The sequence below is a fragment of the Chrysochloris asiatica genome, unplaced genomic scaffold (assembly GCF_000296735.1).
Source record: "Chrysochloris asiatica unplaced genomic scaffold, ChrAsi1.0 scaffold00023, whole genome shotgun sequence".
NCBI classification, from domain to species: domain Eukaryota; kingdom Metazoa; phylum Chordata; class Mammalia; order Afrosoricida; family Chrysochloridae; genus Chrysochloris; species Chrysochloris asiatica.
Window position 1 is genome coordinate 2,981,024 of NW_006408541.1, and position 12,663 is coordinate 2,993,686.

General features: G+C 45.1%; 1 protein-coding gene across 1 annotated transcript in view; it reads left to right on the forward strand.

Moving 5' to 3' along the window:
• The window catches only part of CTCFL (CCCTC-binding factor (zinc finger protein)-like), a 38,123-nt gene that overhangs the window by 20,477 nt on the left and 4,983 nt on the right, over positions 1-12,663 (forward strand). The window contains 2 exon segments of the mRNA XM_006839311.1: positions 5,998-6,040; positions 6,043-6,134. Coding sequence (XP_006839374.1) covers positions 5,998-6,040; positions 6,043-6,134 — 135 coding nt within the window.

Sequence of the window (12,663 nt, forward strand, 5' to 3'; positions counted from 1 at the left end):
TTTTGTATAATAGAGGAGTTCCCGAGTGGTGCAAACAGTTAACATGCTAGGCTGCTTGCTAACCAGAAGGTGTAGCAGGTGCCTTGGAAGAAACACCTGGCTGGCTGTTTTCTAAACATCAGCCATTGGAAACCATGTGAAGCGCAGCTGTGCACCAACAGTGGAGTCTCATGAGCTAGGGTCCATTTGTGGGAAGCGGTTTGGTTTTATTATGATTTTATTTTGTATAAAATCTGGAAGCAACCATGAGCTATGCATTAGAGCAGCTGTTCTCGCTGAGGTTCATGGGGCCCATGCGCCCACGTATCCACGAGACCTGAACTGCTGTCTCCATCATGCCTTTGTTGCTGTGTTGGTGGTGGCATTCTGTTGAAAGTGGGAGCAGTGACCCGTGTTCTCTACCTCCGTGCCCTCACAGTGAAAGGCAAGTCCGCAAAAAGTATGTTTGCCGTACAGACCCTCGGTGTGAATACATGTGGTGAATGGGGACACTTACATAGAGCCCCTGCCTGTCTTCCTAAGCGCACGCGTGTGAGGAGGAAAAGGGTGTGTCCAGAGGCTGTTTAGGCCGCGAACTAAACGGCAGGTCTCCAGGGAGCCCCACTTGAACTAATGGCAGGCCGGTGATGCGTACTTAGTTGTGGGATGTTTGGTGGGCATTTTCTCCAAAACAAACAAAGTGAGCCTGTCATTTCCAGGGTAACTTTTGCTGTCAATGATCCCGAATCAGTTTTCAGGAGAAAATTAGAGTCAGACCATTCAGATTTTGAAACGCATATGAGTCCCGGTGTGGCGCTGTAGGTTCATGTGCTGCGCTGCAAAGTCGGTTTGAACTGCAAGGTCGATAGCTCAAGCTTACAGTCACTCCTGGAAACTCTATATGGGGTCACTATGGGTCAGAACCGACTCAGTGGCACTTCACAACAACAACAACAACAACAATGCTCCTAAAGTTCTGGTAGGTCAGTATTGGGCTGCTAACTGCAAGGTTGGCAGTTCAAACCCACCAGCTGCTCCTTGGAAACCCTCTACACGGTTGCTGTGAGTTGGAACCAACTGGAAAGCACTTAATAACATCTGCTCCTGCGAGTGTGCGAGTTTTCTAACCCTTAAAGACTTTTCAGATGAGATGGGCAATTTAAGCAAATCTGCTGCATGAAACCTTTTTAAAGTATTGAAGAGCAGAGATGTCAGCGTGAAGACTTAAGGTGCGCCTGACCCAGGCCATGGTATTTTCAATAACCTCCTATGCATGAGAAAGCTGGACAGTGAATAAGGAAGACCATAGAATAATTGATACATTTGAGTTATGATGTTGGAGGAGAATATTGAAAATGCCATGGGCTGCCAAAAGAACAAACAGATCTGTGTTGGAAAAAGTGCAGCTAGAGTGCTCCTTGGAGGCCAAGATGGCCAAACTTCGTCTCTCATACTTCGGACATATTGTCAGAGGAAATAGTCTGGAGAAGGATATCATGTTTGGTAAGGTGGAGGGTCAGAGAAAAAGAGGAAGACCCCCAGCGAGATGGACTGGCAAAGTGGCAGAATCAATGGGCTCAAGCATGGCAACAATTGTGAGGTTGGCCCAGGACCGGGCAGTGTTTCGTTCTGTTGTGCATAGGGTCGCTATGAGTCGGTACCGACTCGATGACACCTACCAACAACAGTGAGATGTGTCATCGTTCAGAGGTCTCTATAACACCACACACAGGTACTAGTGCACGGTGTTACAGAATCAGACACTCGAAGCAGAAGACAGGCCAGTGGGTTCTAACAGAGCCAAGAGCAAAATGTTCACTGATGTGTTTTCAGGGTCCACACTGGTAGCCAGCCTTTAAAAAGTTCCCACTTGTTGAGTTTTGGTGTAATATCAAAGAAGAATGTCCACAATTATTTGAGAAAGCTATGAAAATTCGCCTCCCTTTTCTAACGGTGGCTCTGTGACACTAAATTTCCTCCGTGTGTTTTAACTGTAACAATATCTACTGGCAAACCAAAGGCAGAGGCCGAGAGGAGATCCCAGCAGTGTTCTTAGCAGAGCTGCTGAGGACTTCCAGTGGAGCAGTGGGGGAGCGTTTAGACCTACCAGGAGAAAAGGCCTAGGGACCAGCTCATGTAAAGTGCCTGGAGCACACTACGAAACCCTTCAGCTCTGCCCTACCGAGTGCAGGCTTTCTGTGTCAGAGTCAACTCAACAAAACAACAGGCTGAGCAGGGATCTCTGGGGAGCACAAGCGGTGAGCCAGAGGCACTGCAGAAGAAAGACCTGGTGATCTGTTTCTGAAAGGTCACAGCCGTGAAACCCAGGGAGCAGTTCTGTCTCCTCTGCACATGCGACAGCAACTATCAACAATCAAACCAGGCTGAGCAAAGAAAAAGGTGCAAGTGAAATTTGAATTTTGGATAAACAATAAACAGGTTTGTTGGCTTTGTGTGTGTGTGTGTTGTTGTTGTTGTTTTATCCATAAGTAATTCACAAATATTGCAGCCTGTGTTTTTAAACTGGAAATCTTACGTATTAAGCCAAACATATGCAGAAATATAAAACGAGACCATTTTCTCACTAAATGGCTTTGTTTTGAAAAAACATATTTTTTTTTTGCAGAAATATGTTATGCATGTTAAAATGTAGTCGGTTTCTTATTTTAAAATAAATGGGATAAACAATTTTGCTTGAATTTCTCAGTTTCAAAGTCTAAGTTGGTAAATAATAATAGATACCCTACCACCACACACACACACACACACACACACACACACTTAAACAAAAGCTCTTTGGGGTTCTCAGGCATTTTTGAGGGCATAAAGGAGTAGCGTAGTGGTTACGAATCGGGCTGTGAACCATAAGGTCAGCAGTTCGAAACTACCAGCTGCTCCGCGGGAGAAAGATGAGGCTTTCTACTCCCGTAAGGATTTACACCCTCGGAAACCCTGTACAGGGTCGCTATGGGTCGGAACTGACTTGAAGGCACTTAACAACAACAACAACAACAACAACAAAGGAGTCTCAAGCAGCGTGTGCACTTGTGACTATTTTACCACTGGTGACAAAAGTTAGCAATCGTCACGTATTGTGCTTCCTAGTGTGGGCTGGAAATAGTCAATGCTTTGAGTAAAGGAGAGGGAATTTTTTTTCTAACAGATTTTTAAACATTAGACTAGTCTGTGACTCCGGGGTAAGATTTGTTTAAAAGGCACTTGGAGAGTGTCCTGGGAGCTGCAGATGAAATTGGAGAGGAGGGTCATTCCAGATGGAAGCTCCCGGTGTTTGGGGGAGTCATGAGACCCAAGTGTGCCTTGGATAGGGTCACATGCGGGAAGTGAAGCGGGGACTTTGTGGTGTGAGATAAACAACCCTGGTCCTAGGCAATCAGGGGTGCACTCCCAGATAGGGGTGATGAGAAAGGGGTTCGGTTTTGTGATGATAGAAAGATTGGAAGGCAGGCCGTCAGTTTGGTCGTTAACAGTCCTGCAGAAATACTTGTGGTCATAACCTGAATAATCTCAGCATTTCCAACCAAACAATGAAACGTGTACTTGGGTTTTACTTGACTCCACAAATAGCTTTCTTCTCACCCCCACCCCCTGAATTGTGGCGTCCTGGTGTGCTACTGCAGGTTATTGCGCTGGGCCACAAAGTCGGTGGTTCAAGTTAACCCGTCGCTCCTCAGAAACCATATACAAAGTCACTGTGTGTCAGAACTGCATCAAGGGTCCTTAACAACAACAGCAACATAGCCCACCACAGGGACAGCTCCCTTCCCACAGGGCAAGTCCTGCTATGATGCTGAAGAATTAACCCTGGACTGCTAACCACAAGATTGGTGGTTCAAACCCACCTCAGAAACCCTATGCAGGCTTGCTGTGAGTCAGAACTGATTCGAAGGCACTTATTATCAACAACATAAATCTAAAAAAAAAAAATTTTATCATGTCTGGCTAAGAACAATGATTTTTACCCTCGTGTTTCTAGCCTGTTTTAAGATGTGTTCATATGATAAGCACTGGACTACAAACTATAAGGATGAGGCTTTCTGCTCCTGTAAAGATGTACAGCCCTGGAAACCCTGTTCAGGGTTACTGTGATTAGTAACCGAGTCCACGGCACACCACCACCGCCTGTACTATTAGAAAGCAGGAGAGGGACATGTAGGCACCAAAAGTACTTCAGCCCCATCTGAATTGAAACTCTGGCATTGTTTTTAAGTTTACAGCTCTTTGTGAAAACTCAGGCTACTAAAAAATTTATGATACGAGGCGTCCTCAAAAAGTTCTTGGGAAACTGAGATGAAAGAATAGTGGAATTTTTCCACGACCATATTGCAGCTCCCTCATGTAGAAGTCGGGTTCCAAATACACAGCTTCTGTTGGAGGAGAAAATGTTTGATGTAGAGTCGATTACAACTCAGTGATTCCGTGTTTCCGAATAGAACTGCCTCAGAGGCTGTCATCTTTATGGAAAAAACCCTGGTGATGCAGTGGATGAAGTGCTGGACTGTTAACCAAAAGATCCAAGGTTCTAACCCAGCAGCCATCTTTTTTGGAAAAAAGACGAGGCGGTCTGCTCCCATAAAGATTTACAGACTCAGAACCATAAACCTCTGTCCTAGGAAGTCATGAAGTAAGTCCTGGTGTGGTGCTGTAGGATAAGCACCGGACTGCAAGGTTGGTTTGAACTTCGGGGTCAATGATTCAAATCCACCAGACGCTCCTTGGAAATCCTATGCAACCCTAAACAACAACAAACAAAAGGGACTACTGGTGTGCGCTGTAGGGTCATCACTGGACTTCAAACCGCAAAGCCAGCAGTTGAAACCCACCAGCTGCTCCTCGGAAGCCCTATACAGGGTCACTAGGAGTCAGAACCGACTCGACAGCACTTAACAACAACAATATAGGATCGCTATGAATCAGAATCCATCCAACAGCAGAGGATTTGGTTTCATTTTGGCTTAACCCTTATGGGAAGGAGTCCTGGTGGCACAGTGGGTTAAGCATCAGACCACTTGCTGAAAGGTCAATGGTTCTAACCCACCAGCTACTCCACAGGAGAAAGATGAAGTTATCTGTTGGCAGTGTAATGGTTACAAATCGGGCTGTGAACCTTAAGGTCAGCAGTTCAATGCTATCAGCTATTCCCTGGGGAAAAGATGAGGCTTTCTGCTCCCGTAAAGATTGTCAGCCTTGAAAACCCTGTGCAGGGTCGCTATGAGTCGGAACCGACTCCTCGGCACATCATGACAACAACGATAAAGATTTGCAGTTCTACTGTGTCTCTAAGGCCGTGATAATTCAGAACTCAATGGCAGAGGGGTTCTGGGAGATCGCCAGGTCTTTGTCCTGAAGAACCACTTGGTGCGTTTGAACTGCCAGCCTTTCAGTTAGTACTCAACTGTTTCACCTTGTGCCACCCAGAGACTCCTCTGGCAGAACGAACTGTTGAGGTTGGGTGCTGTCAAATGGATACCGACATACGGTGACTTCGTTGACATTGTAGAACTGCCCTGTACAGTTTACTTGGATGTCAATTTTTACAGAAGCAGGAGCTCTGGTAGCGTAGTGGTTACGAATCGGGCTGCAAACCGCAAGATCAGCACTTCGAAACTACCAGCTGCCCCGCGGGAGAAAGATGAGGTATTCTGCTCCCTTAAAGATTTACAGCCTCGGAAACCCTGCACAGGGTCGCTATGAGTTGGAACCGACTCCACGGCACATAACCACCAACCACCAGATCCCCAGGTCTTTATCCCACAGAGCTCGTGGATGGGTTCGAACCATCAACCTTCTTGTTCAGCAGCTAAGTCCTTAACTGTTGTGCCACCAGAGCTCCTTAACTAGACTAAAGGGACCATATTAAGAGATTGGTCAAGGTTTGTCAGCACACTTACCTTTGGGAAGTGAAAAAATGTATTACACAATCAATAACGTCTAATACTAAAAAACCCTTCAAATAGACTTTACATAGATAAACTGTGCCCTCCCACCCCCACTCCCCAGGAGCATCAGGTGAGAGTTCACATGCATAGCCACACTGGAGAGAAACTTTTGTCTGCCTTTCCTGCAATAAACATGATTCCAGTTTCATCCTGACTGTTTCCAAGTGCCCCAAATGTAGCAAAGCCTTTTCCCACTGGGTAAGCGCACTTACAGGGACCCGTGGTGGAATTCTAGCCCTCCATGCAGGAGACCCCCATAGACCCCCCTCGTCTATCGGTGTGATGCTGAGCAGGGTTCAGCGGAGCTGGTAGACTAAGATGAGAGAGAGAAGAAAGCCTGAAGATCTAGCCTGAAACCAGCCAGTGTAAACCTCATGGATGACAACGGTCTGACCCGGCTATGACTGGGACCAACCTCAGCAAGCAATAGCAACCTGACTTCAGTCATGATGAATCCTCCAGAAAGATCCCTTTAATTCAAGGGCATTGTCACACTTGGAGATTTCAGACCTTCCTTTAGAAACTTGCCAAGACATAGAGTCGCAACTGCCCTATCTTAAAGAAAGTGCTTATTAAATTTTGGAGAGATGGCCACAAAACTCTTAAAGACTCTTGTGAAAGAATGATCTTCCCTCCCTGGAGACAGAACAGCCCTACACATGGAATCTTGGAAATGCTTTTAAGAAGTTCTCAGATCTTCTAAACCCCTGTGCAAACAACCGCTACTTTTAGGTGGTGGTTTTATGTAAAGTGCCGTCGAGTCAGTTCCAATTCATGGCAACTCTGTGTATACTTTCAGAGGAGCAGTTGGTGGGTTTGAACCACCAACCTTGTGGTTAGCAGCCCAGTGCTTGTCCTACAGCATCACACCAGAAGTTTCTACTTTCAGATTTGAAATTTTGCATTTCAAAACTGCGCTTACTTAATGAAGGAGATTTGGGCCACTCCACAGAGAGGACGCCGTTTTCTAAACAGTTTTAGATGTTCTTAAGAACAGTGCTTTGGGTACTGTGCTAAGAAATTTTACTTTTTCTGTGTATTTTATTAATTATCTGATACAGAATAACAAATTACCGCTAAGCATGATGGGTTTAAACAATAACAAATTACCACCAAGCATGATGGGTTTAAATAACAAACCTGTATTTGGTCAGGTTCTGTGAGTTGGGAATTTGAGAGTGGACAGGCTGCGTGGGCTGGCTGAGGGTCTCTAATGAGGTTGCAGACAGGATGTCTCTTGGCTGGGGCTGTGATCATCTGGCTTGACTGGAGCTGAAGGAGCCACTTCCAAGATGGTGGCTCCCTCACGTGATTGTTGGCATGAGGTCGTGGGTCCTTGTCCAGGAGACCTTTCCATAGGACTGTTTGAGAGTCCTTAAGACATGGTAGTATCTTCCCCCAGAGTGAGTAGTCCAAGAGAGAGCGAGAAGGAAACTGATTGCTTTCTTGGCCTGGTCTTCGAAGCAGGACACCATTACTTCTGTTCATTAGAAGCAAGTCCCTATGTCTAGACCCCACTCAAGGGAAAGGGACTGAAGTCCTTCTTGAAGAGAAGAGTACCCAAAAGTGTACAGACATCTTAAAACCATCACAAATGGAGTATATAGATTTCTGGGCAGTACGCTTTGGTCCAACATTATTAGTTCAAAATTCTAAATAAAAGTGGCAATATGGTAAAAATAGTATCATTAATACTGAGTTAAATAAAGAAACTATCCTTTGGTAGTAAAAAGACAAAGAAAGAAAGAAAGCAGAGAAAAGAATGAATCTGTCTTAGTGAGTTCCTCAGAACAAGCAAATGAAAAGCTTAACGCTGTTTTCTACCATTCAGGAAAGCACATCTGTCCCTGCGTCTGTCATGTATAAAGAACATGTGTCTGTCATGTATGAAGAACCAGTGTCTGTCATGTATAAAGAACCGGTGTTTGTCATGTGTAAAGAACCTGTGTCTGCCATGTGTAAAGAACATGTTTCTGTCATGTATAAAGAACCTGTGTCTGTCGTGTATAAAGAACCTGTGTCTGTCATGTATAAAGAACCTGTGTCCGTTGTGTATAAATAACACGGGTCTGTCGTGTATAAAGAACTCCCCCTGTAAGTCAATACTGAAAAGTCAAGTGACACACCCACCTATGGACAGCTGGTCTTCAACAGAGGGTCCAAGCCCAATAAGGGGGGAAGAAAAAGTTTCTTTAACAAACATTAACAGCAGAAAAATTAAATGAGTTCTATACCTCTCACCAAACATAAAAATGAACTCAAAATGAATCAAAGACCCCAAACTATAAAGATTATGGAACAAAAATGGAGTCAACACTAAAGACCCTAATGTATGGCAGAAATGGAATACCAAATGTAGCTAATTGTGCACAAACAGCAGAGGGTGAGCTAGAAAACCGAGATCTAAAAAGTAAACGCTACATTCACCAGAAGACTTCACCAAAAGAGTACACAAAGAGAACCTACAGACGGAGGCAAATTTTTGGCTACAACATCGCCAACAAGGATCTCTAGTCACTAAAATGTGTAGAAAACTTCAGCACCTCAACAACAAAAAACAATCCAATTTTAAAAATTGGGCAAAAGATATGAACAGATATTTCACCTAAAGAAAACATCTGATAAATACATGAAAAAAATGCTTGCGATCATTAGTGATTGGAGAGAGCCAACCAAAAACCACAAGGAGATAGCATCGTACCCTGGTCATCATGGCACTGGTCAAAGAAGTCAGAAAACAGCAAATGCTGCCGAGGCTGCTGGGAGATTGGAAACTTAGACACCGCGGCTGGGACTGCAGGAGGGTGCAGCCACCGTGGAGAACGGTACGGCACGTCCTTGTTGTTGTTAAGTGCCGTCAAGTCAATTCCGACCCATAGCGACCCTGGATAGGGTTTCCAAGGAGCGGCTGGTGAGCTTGAACCACCAACCTTGCAGTTCAAATGACTTTGCAGTCTGACGCATTAGCCCACAACACCACACCAGAACTCCTTAGAAGGGTACAAATAGAAACACCATATAATTCAGCAACACTGCTCCTAGAGGAGGAACTCTGGTAGCATAGTGGATTACCAGCGGGGCTGCTAACCGAAAGGTCAGCAGTTCAAATCCAGCAGTCTCTCTGAAGGAGAAAGATGAGGTTATAAATATCTTAAGCCTTGGAAACCCTATACAAGGTGGCTGTGAGTCAGAACTGACTCCAAGGCACACACCCACCACCCACACTTCTAGCATAAGAAGCTGTGGCATGAATAGACATGTTCATCATATATGTTCTTTCTTCTGGTTGTCCATGGTACTTTCAACATTCTCCAAATCTGTAATTCAAATACATTGATTTTTCTAAGTCTTTCTTATTCACTGTCCAACTTTCACATGTATATGAGGTGACTGAAAATACCATGGCTTAGGTCAGGTGCACCTTAGTCCTTCACAATAGCAAAAAGATGGGAATAACCGAAGTGTCCGTCAACAGGTAAATGGATGAACAAACTATGGTATATACTTGTATTTGGTGTGCTGCATCCTGATGCTGAATAGCTAAATGCAATTCGTAAAGATAATCACCCTCATCTAGTGAGTAGCATTTGGGGTCTTAAAAGCTTGTAAGCAGCCATCTAAGAAGCAGCTCTTTGACTCTCGTGTATGTTGTTTTTGTTAAGTGCCGTCAAGTCGGGTCTGACCCATAGCAATCCTGTATAGGGTTTCCAGGGTGCAGCCGGTGAGCTTGAACCACCAATCTTGTGGTTCAAATGACTTTGCAATCCAGCGCATTAACCTACAGTGCCACATAAGGACTCCACCACACCATTCTTGTGCATAGGAGAATGAAAGGAGAGACTTAAGAAAGCAATTAGTCCAAAGGACTGATGGCCTACCTGAACCACAGCCTCCTCCAGCCTTAGAGTGGACTAGATGGTGCCCAGCTATTATTACTACTGAGCTCTCTGACCAAAACCACGGATGAAGGTCCCGGTTAGAATGGGTTAAAAATGCAGAATAAAACTCAAATTAAAAATAAAAAGCCAGACTTACTGGTCTAAAAGAGACTGGAGGCCACCTTTCAGTCAATTAATAGATGGGACTATCAAACGAACTCCAGTGACATGTATGTTCCTTAGAATAGTCATCTATTTGTTTATTATTGTTAGGTGACAACCCATCAGCTCTGACACATAACGACACTATGCACAACCAAATGGTCCTGCGCCATCCTCACAATTGTTACATTTGAGCCCATTGTTGCTGTCACGGTGTCAGTCCATCTCTTTAGGGACCTTCCTCCTTTTCCTGACCCTCCACTTTACCAAGCTCGATGTTCTTCTCCAGGGACTGGTCCCACCTGATCATATGTCTGAAGTCTGAGAGACAAGGTCTTGCCACCTTTGCTTCTAAGGAGCATTCTGACTGCACTTCTTCCAAGACAGATGGTTTTGTTCTCCTGGCATTCTGTGGTATTCTCAGTATTCTTCAACTCCATAACACAAATGCATCAATTCTTCCTAGATCCTCCTTATTCACTGTCCAACTTACGTATGCATGTGAGGTGATTGAAAATACCATAGACTGGGTCAGGTGCATCTTAGTCCTCAACTTCTTCTTCTTGTGTGCCATCAAGTCAGTTCCAACTCATAGCGACCCTGTATAGGGTTTCCAAGGAGTGGGTGGTGAGTTTGAACCGTCGACCTTGTGGTTGGCAATCTCGTGCTTATCCTACAGTGCCACCAGTATAATCAAATGTTTCATAAAAAATACAGAAATGTAAAATAGACAAAAGGGTCTGAATAGAGATTACTCCAGAGAAGGCTTACATGGAAAGAAGGTTAACGTCCTTAGTCACTGGAAAATGCCAAGCACACCCACAGTGAGATACCACTTCCCAGCCACTGGGATGTCTAGCATCAAAAAACAGATCACAGCAAGTGCCGGTGAGGGGGTGGCAAAATCAGAATCTGCGTAACCATTGTGGGAAAGTCTGGAAGTCCCTCCAAAACTTACACATAGAATTACTATATGATCCAGCCGTTGCACTTTTAGATGCATACCCAAAGGAACTGAAAACATGTCCAGATAGAAACTTGTACATGAATGCTTCTAGGAGCCTTATTCACAATAGCCAGTGAGTGGAAACAGCCCAGATGCCCATCAGCTTATAATGGAGAAACCACAGGAGGCGTGCAAGTACAATGGGATGTTATTCTGTCACAGAACGGAACGAAGCATGGATACACAGGTGGGTCCTGAAAGCATGATGCTGAGGGAAACGAGCCAAACACAAAAGACCACTCACTATGTGAATGTCTACACCAGACAAATCCGTAGAGACAAGGTAGCCCGGGGATTGCCAGGTGCGGGGAGAGGGAAATGGGGCAACCATCAACACTCAGCAGTCAAGAGATCAGACGACATATTGCATTGGGCAAATCTGCTGCACAGGAACTTTTTAAAGTGTTGAAGCGCAAAGATGTCAGCTTGAGGACTAAGGTCTGCCTGACCCAAACCATGGTATTGTCAGTAACCTCATATGCATGCGAAAGCTGGACAGTGAATAAGGAAGACCGTAAAATAATTGATGTTTTTGAGTTACAGTATTGGGGGAGAATGTTGAAAGTGCCATCGGCTGCCAAAAGAACCAGTAGATCTGTGTTGGAGGAAGTGCAGCCAGAGTGCTCCTTGGAGGCCAGGATAGCCAAACTTTGTCTCTCATACTCTTGACATATTGTCAGGAGGGAGCAGTCACTGGAGAAGGATATCATGTTTGGTAAGGTGGAGGGTCAGAGAAAAAGAGGAAGACCCTTCCAATGAGATGGACTGGCCAAGTGGCAGCATCGATGGACTCAAGCATGGCAACAATAGTGAGGTTTGCCCAGTATCGGTCAGTGTTTCATTCTGCTGTGCATAAGGTTGCTATAAGTTGGTACTAACGTGATGGTACCTGACAACAATAGTTTGCTGTTGACTCGATGCTGACTTAGAGCAGCTTGGCATAGTATCTACTGCTGCTATCACAGAAACGCTACAAGGGCAGATGTAACACCCAGACACGTGCTCAGTCACAGTTTACGAGGCTAGAAGTCCAAGTTCAGAGTGCTGGCTCCTGAGGACGGCTTCCTCTGTGTCACCTTTGAGGAAGGGTCCTTGTCTCCTTTCAGCATCTATATGCCCAGCATTCCTGAGAACTCCATGCATCATGGCATCCATAGCCTCCTGGCTCCAAGATCTTCCTAGTACAGGGACTCCAGGACCAAAGGACAAACTCCACTGCCGCCCTTCTGTCTTGGTGGCAGTAGGTCCTCTGTCTCTGCTCCACTCTCTTTTTGGATTTTGTAACATCAAAGGTGTTGTAGGCCACATTCTTGGAAATCTCCCATAAATTGGATCAGGGTGGTTGGTGGTGGGATTAAGGGTGGCGTGTTATTGTTAAACGCCATAAAGTCAATTCCAACCGACAGCTACCCTGTGTAGGGTTTCCAAGAAGCAGCTGGTAAGCTTGAACTGCTAACCTTGCATTTCAAACTGACATTGAAGTCCAGCTCATTAACTCACAGCGCCACACCAGCACTCTGGTGTACCCCACCGTTCATCCTCTTACTGGTTTATCCCATGAAATCACATCATGGAGAATAACTATATTTCAACTGCCAAAGCTCTGCAAATCCTGACTCAGTCAAGTTGCCACAAAACCTTACCCGTCACCCAGCCTCATGTGATACAGTGGAACTGCCCC